Genomic DNA, 7814 nt, shown 5'->3' on the forward strand with positions numbered 1-7814 from the left:
ATACTCTGTGGCTAGCCTGTTTCCCTTCATAGAATCATACAAAAGGTTCATAAAATTGGAGTAGGCATGATCTGTTCACTCCCAGAGCCATGTGCCTTACACATTTTAAAATACTGAGTGTTTTGAGACAACTTGCTTTCATGTCTCTTAGGTGCTGCAAACAATTTAGTTTTTCATCAAATATTTGGCCCTTGTGAATCTTTCAAAATCTAAAATGATATCCCACTTTTTAATTTCTGGAAGATTAAAGATACTTACATAATAATTAAAATGAGCACACAGAGATTTTTCAGCATAAAACTTAAAACCTGTATTGTCCGCTCATTTCTCCAGCCTTTAACAGTTAATTGAACTGTTGTGTGGTTGCTGGGAGGCTGCAAGAAGAGCAGGAAATTGATAAATCAACCACAAATAAGAAGCTCCATAGAGGCCATTAAAAAGATGGCTACTATTGAAACACTACCTAGTGGGACACCTTTCTCTTGTATAAAACACTCTGGTGAGACATTACTGAGACTGTATTCAACATAAAGAGGGGATATGAAGGGCCTTAGAAAAACTGGAAATCATCCCTAAGAAAACAGACACATGAAATTAATTGAAGATGTTATGCCTTCTGGTAGTACTGTAGGCCTTCTCAGTGTCAGAAAGGATACCTACTATATGACACCTGTGCAGGAAAGCAAGTTGTATAGCTGCTTCCAGTACGCAGGTTGTCAGTGATGAGTACAGCTCACACGCGCACATAGCCACTGTTATCTCAGACCCTACTGCCCAGAAACAACATTGGCCATTTGTGCGTGTTTTGCTTGTGTTGATGTGTACAAGTTTTCTACTTCTGATGGAGGACATAGTCCAAAACCTGAACAAAAAGTAGCATGATAATACAATGAAAAAGATTGTTAAAATCTTTTTCATTGTTCTACTCTGTGACTCAATCCCTTCTCTATATGGTGAGTGGTAATCTATCATTTCCATCTTGTTGTTAGTTTTTTCCTTAATGTATAGTGACCCGTCATTTTTGCAAAATGTATGTCCACTTAGGGTTATCCAGTGGCTAGTAACATTTTTGTATTTGTTCATTAAGGGCATCAGTTTTATTGGGAAGGGCACATCATAACAGTTCTGTAGAACTCTCATTAAATAATTCACCTTAGTGTCAACACACCTGGTAGAGTAAATATTGTGTCCATATTCAGAACTGTGTTCTTGTTTTTAACTTTGTATGTTGTGAATAAGTATGCATTGCATATATACTGGTTGACACCCATACAGTGTAAACTGTCTGAGTGAACAAAAAATAAAGAAAAAAATAAGTCAAGAGGAAACTGAAAATGAGTGCTCACATTACATTCACAGCTGACTGGACATCAGCTGAATCTGGAGCTCTGTTTTCAAAAACTTCAGGTGCATGTGTCCTTACTGTGAAACAAACATCAAGTGCTTGCTTTGCACGTTCCAGACTGTAATAACAACTGTGCAAGAACATTATCAGTTGATAATCTGCAACAAAATGAAAAAAATATCAATTTTTTTAATTGCCATATTTTAAACAGTAATATAAAAATTGTGTTTTCAAAGCCAGATAAAACAGTTTTGCTACCAAAATTATCTTTCCAACATGTATCTTTGCTTTAGCAGTTTATGTTGAAAATTTAACACTTTGTTTTCTTAATTTGAAGTATGTCCACTTTTTTAGCTCTGTGTGTATTTCTAATGACATGACCCTCAGAATAATCAGCTGTTCTCAAAATATCAGCAGCAACACAAATAAACAGAAACAAACAGTTAACTGTACAAAAGAGAAAATTTATTGAGAAACCTGTAAACTTGTAACACAGCATTTCTGGTTAGTAATTACCTTCAGGATATAAAATTCTTACTTCTGCTAATAGATGTACATAAAACTTGAAGAAAATGCTCTAGCTTTCAGAATTATTAGTTCTTTTCAGCACAACATGAATGGTTTGAGCAGTTTACATCACAGGTCAGAAGATCTTGAGTTTTGCTTGAGCTTTCAAGAACCATGCAATCTTGTGACTTTTGTTGGCACTGTCTCTGTGACATACCTTAGAACTGCATTTTAATAATAAAATTAACTTTGAAACCTGGACTGCAGTATCTTCTATGTAGCAGGTCATATGTAGGAACATCAGCTATTAAGTAAATAAAAGGTCACTATCATGCTTCCGTCCAGTTATCAAGCTTTTGCTCATCCCATGACCTAGTGATGTCTGTTGGTACTGCCTCCATGATGCGCCACACCAAAATAATAAATTTTCATGATCACTATTGCAGTCATTTTAATATAATTTAGTTTGTGTGTTTGTCATTTAATTCTGGGTTATTTTTCTTCTTTGTTTCAGCTGAATGTTACCATCTTGTTTTTAAGCTGATTAAAAGATAGTAACTGTTTTATGTGTTATTCTCATATGTAAACAGGGATCAAAATATTCATTTGCAGTCCACTTGGTAAATCATTATTGTCTCTGATAACCAAGTAAAATACTATGTTCAGATTATTAGCTTTACTTTTGGTCAATTTATGCACCATCCTTCAGCAGCACTAAAGCACAAATGTATCAATACACTGCTTGTGTCTGACCCTAATGGTTCATGTTAAACAGTCATAGAAGAAGACAGAAAACATGAGTGTTTCAACAAGCTGTATTTTTGTGCTGTTTGTTATCTATCTGTTCTGGACCAAAAGAAGAACTAATTACTGAACAACTCAATATCTCCAGGTGCCTTTCTTCTCCAAAAAATTCTCAAGTTCCTTGGATATATTGTGAGAAGAGATAGACAGAAATCTACAGACAATAATCATAGTAGGAAAAATTGGGGGCTTGAGACAAAGGCAGAGAGAGCAAGCAAGTGGACAGGGTAAATAAAGAATATCTCCAGTCTACCTCTTTAGCAAGCTCTTAGAGAAGCAGGTAACTGTCCAGGACAGAGTTGCTTGGTTCATAGGATCCCAATGCTCAGCAATCAATTGCTCACCCTTAATTCCTTCCTTGAAAGAAAATAGGGATAAGCATCAGATATAAAAACAAACAGCAGTACGTGAGATACAACTCAGAAGAACAGTGCTCAGCAGAGTAGTGTTGGCCTATTCCAAAAGTGAATATGGAATTGTTTAGCTTTGAGCAGGAACCTCTTTAACTAATTGTTGTCTGTAAATTCTTATACTCTTTCCCTTTAATACACTTGCTACATATTTAAAATATGTATAGAACTCTTTTAACTGTGATTTATTGTCTGGAAATAATTGTAAAACAAAGAGCACAATGCTTAAGACATCAAAATATGAATCCCCATATTCCTCAAACGTACAATCCATGCTTTAAGTTATTTGTATGGTTATTATTTTTCAAATAAAATTTAGTGAAAATGGGTTTTTATTTATGCTGTATCACATTTTTAGGCAATTGCTGTGCCACAAAGATTTGATATGATTAACATAATGGTGTATTTTTATGTAACTGTGTTAAATTTAGGTGCTACAACTACAGTATAGTTCCCTGTCTCACCAACTGAGTTGAACATCATAAAAGATTTAGATGTATTACTAAAATTTACACAAGGTTCTCTCACCTGGAAGAGATGGGAGGTGTGGCTGTTTCTTCAGCCACTCCCGCATTGCTTGCAGATCCTCTTGCTTAACTTCACTCATCTTTGTTTTGTTGCTTTTACTGTCAGAGTCTTAAGGTGAGCCAACCAAGTACACTCCTGCAGTAAACAAAATATATGTGTTTCTGTATTTATTCACATCAAAAGAAAATGAGGAAAGCTACACGATGACCAAAACTATTGTTTTTTTATGATTTCTGAAAGTTCTAGAGATAATATTATTTGCACAATGTTCTAATTGGAAAAGTTCTTTCTATGTATTCTCTTTCCAACCTTGTATTTATGAAAATATAGGACATATTAGATATCACTCAGCATAGCTTTGTTCAAAATTGGTGGACTGGTCATTCCACTATGACTATAACTTCACAAGAATATTACCTGTTCAATATTCCACTTAGATCCCAGTTGCAGATATGACTGCTTAAGTAATGTAATGTGCTTCAGAGAATTAGAGACATCTTACAAATGAAACTTTCATGTGAAGTGTACCACGCTGACCAACAGACATGAAATGACTTGAGATGACAAGCATACACATCAGATTTTTTCATTTAGTGATGAGTAAAATATCTGTGCTTCTTAACAGCATAGCTCCAAAAGGACTATAACTTCAATGTGATGTAATGTAATTACAATTATTTATTGAAAAAGGTAAGCGGCAAGAATTATTGGAAAAATCAATGACATAGAAAAGAAAATACTTTGGAAACAAAACTTACATCTTTGTAATGGAATACATGTGCAAACATTAACTGAAGGAACAAACATAACAAAAACATGGAAAAGCTCCAGAAAGAAAGCAGTTTAAACAAGTAAACAACTACAAAGAGCAACACAAAGAATACTAAGAAGAGTGAAAAAAAATTCCAAAATAGTCATGTTCACAGGAAAGCAAGACAACTTCACAAAAAAAACTCCCAAAAATTTTGTAATCAAGAAATTGAGGGATGAAATGCAGAAATGGCTTAGCAGTGATGACAAATGTCATCCACTTCTAAAATGTCTACAGCTAAACCCTAAATTTAGAATTTCCAGAGATTAATGAAGATCTAGAAAAAAATTCTGCAGATACTTTTGATTACATTAAGAATGTAATAACTGAAAAACCCTACAAATACCAGAATTAAAGGGGAAGAAATACATAACAGCTAATATTCTAAAATGGCTCAACTAAAAATTATAAAGGGATTTGCAATCAATTTATGAAAAACTCTGGAAGACAGAAGATTCCAGATCGAAATTCACATTTTTTTCCGTTCACAACATGTACTTTTACAAGCATGGACAGTGTCAGTATAGTACAAATTACAGCATTATTTCTTACGTTATTCAGCAATTAAATAATTCAGACAGTAGGACCATAATTCATTCTACAATAATTCTAAAGTGGTATTCCATAAGAAAGATAACCAAAAATATCATTTCTGCCTTTTGTCTCTTAGGCAATGTTGCTGGTAACAGGAGAAATTTCGATAACCTAGATTGATGATTTGAATATAATCCTAAATTTACAAACATAAAACAAAATTATCATCAGATCATTAAATTCCATCATTCATGCTGAGGAGAAAGAACAAAAGTATGAAATTAAATTTCTGGTATTTGATGATGGTTCTTAGTATATTTTCTGAAAGCTGAACAAATGCAACTGTGCTAGTTAATCTCATGAAGTAGGTATCCAAAACAGGTTTAAGAATCTCTGTGGAAAAAAATAGATTCATGGTGGCACAAAAATTTTCAAAACATTCAGTAATATATTAATCAAATAGGAAAATCAAATATGCATAAAAATAATTCATGACTGTGATTTAGAATTATCTGCTCTAGAGGGAATGATACACAAGACAGAGAAATCCTGTGGCATCGTGAGGAATTTTTACAACACATACATAATATTGGAAAGAAAGATTATAAGGAAAAAGTTTAACCAAATTGATCTTCAAATAATTTTGTCATCAAAAGTTAATGTCAAGCTGGATTCAAGAGATCAAGAAAGATTTACGAAGGAACAACACAAGAGAAGAAGGGACAACACAGAGATTTTGGAACAAAAGTGTTACAAATGGGGAAAATTCCAAACAGGAGGAATAAAAAAATAGACTCAAAAGGGATAGAGGAGAAATAAAAGGAAACATAGTGTTAGGATGAAGGAATACTTGAGGGAAAATGAGAGAAAACAACAAGAGTTGAAGAACTGATATTGATATGTGGTCCTGAGGAGAGAAGAAGATTTAAACCACGTGGAAACAGCACAGCAGAAACGAACAGTGTCTTGTCCATACAACATTACTCATTCCCACCAACAATTTATGCTATGTTTGCTGTAAAAATAAGTACAATCTGTGGTTAAGGACTCTCATTAGCCTAAGTTGACTGTGAACTAAGGTTTGACAAAAGATTCAATTCAGACTAATTTTATCTGAGAAATATGGCAATAAAAGCACTCAGAGACATGCGAGCCACATTGTAAACTTGTTTTGTAGTGCATTGCTGCCTTACCTGAAAAGCTTGGAAGAGAAAAAGAAATTTACAGCAGGATTAAAAACATTTCTACTCAAGAAACGTTTATATGAGTACACTTGTATTGAATATGTTGATTCCAACTAATACTAACTCATTATGGCTTTTGCTGAGTATATTCTTAGACAGATAGTAGGTTGATAATCTAACCAAAGAAAAGGTGAAATGTTGATTGAAGTTGGTGTATGTGCTTATCTATTCATCTCTCTCTCTCTCTCTCTCTCTCTCTCTCTCTCTCTGTGTGTGTGTGTGTGTGTGTGTGTGTGTGTGTGTGTGTGCACATGCATGCATGGATGTGGGTGTCTGTGAGCATGTTTGTTTGTGAAATGACCAATTCACTAATATGATTGTTAGGTATGTTTGTAGCATATGACCATGCAGCTGAACAGTAAATTTTAAATGTGAGGGTTTCATGGCAGTGATTTGTTTACTGGTGATTATATAAGATATTAATTTGATGCCATTCCAAGTGCAAATTGAATATGACATTGTCATTGACAAATAAAACAAGCAGCAGTTCATCATTAAAAGAGTTAACTGTTTTATAGTATACAAAGCAGTTCACTACTGCTCTACCTAAATGGTAATGCATTTTTACGAATTCTACAGCACACTCTGTTCTCCCTCATAATGTGCTCCTTGAAACACAATGGTGAATAACAAAATGCATAATCAAAGTGTGTTCTTCTATACTGTCAAAGGCTCTGCTTCATTGTGGCATCTATTTAACACTCTGTGTCAATGATTTGCTAGCATGTTATAAAAACTGTTCTAGTATTATTTCAGAACAAATTTATATAAAAGCTACATTCAACTATGAGTAAGAGTAAAGGGATGGACACATGTATACCAGACTGTGTTTGACAGAAAAACTCGCAGCTTCAGACATTTGTCTCACCTGTCAGAGCTTCCTCCTTGTGCACAGACAACACAGAACTGCAGCCACAGACACACCTCTTAAGCAGTGTCCACTCCTTTGTGGGTCTCAGAGATAACACTCCCACCACTCCAGATTATCTGAAGTAGCCTGTCTTTAGTAGTTTGCCCTCTAGTCATTACATAAAACCATTACTTAAAGGGTACCCTTTTCTTTGATAGTCTGCATGTAGATATATATCTGTGTGTGTGTGTGTGTGTGTGTGTGTGTGTGTGTGCATGAGAGAGAGAGAGAGAGAGAGAGAGAGAGAGCAGATTGATTGATTTTCATATGGTAGACACACTACTTAAAGGTTAATAAAGCAGTATTTAAATTGATCACTGAGTAAAAAAGACAGTTGTATTTGAATTGTGCAATAAGAAAACTAGATTTAACACAGAGACAGGCTTTTGTACAACTAATTCATCCACCACCACTATTTTTTCTTAGAATGTGCAGCACCCTTCAGTCTGAGTTGCCCAAATTAACTGAATCTTCAAAGAAGTGTCAGTTGTGTGCCATTATGAAGTTTGTTCAAGTTGTGTGTTACAATCCAGCTGAAATTCAGCATCAGACAAGTAAAGTACATGACAAAACTATCAGGAAGAAGGGCTTACCTAGCAAGGAGCAGGCGAGGGCTTGTGTCATCCTCACCCCACCCCCTCCCGTCCCCCTCTTGCTCTTGGAAAAAAATCTTCACACATCAAACTCATATACTGCCACACCAAAAAGACAGATATATCAG

The 7814-nt window shown here is 34.7% G+C and overlaps 1 protein-coding gene across 1 annotated transcript in view; it reads right to left on the reverse strand.

Annotated features, from left to right (window-relative positions):
- Positions 1-7201, reverse strand: part of LOC126203413 (alpha-tocopherol transfer protein-like) — a 30571-nt gene extending 23370 nt beyond the window's left edge. Inside the window, exons 1-3 of the mRNA XM_049937720.1 lie at positions 7052-7201; positions 3595-3729; positions 1347-1503 (exon numbers count right to left, since the gene is read on the reverse strand). Coding sequence (XP_049793677.1) covers positions 1347-1503; positions 3595-3673 — 236 coding nt within the window. The 5' untranslated portion in view covers positions 3674-3729; positions 7052-7201. The remainder of the gene's footprint in view (positions 1-1346; positions 1504-3594; positions 3730-7051) is intronic.
- Positions 7202-7814: the final 613 nt, after the last annotated feature.

This window comes from Schistocerca nitens, chromosome 9 (genome assembly GCF_023898315.1).
Source record: "Schistocerca nitens isolate TAMUIC-IGC-003100 chromosome 9, iqSchNite1.1, whole genome shotgun sequence".
Lineage (NCBI taxonomy): Eukaryota > Metazoa > Arthropoda > Insecta > Orthoptera > Acrididae > Schistocerca > Schistocerca nitens.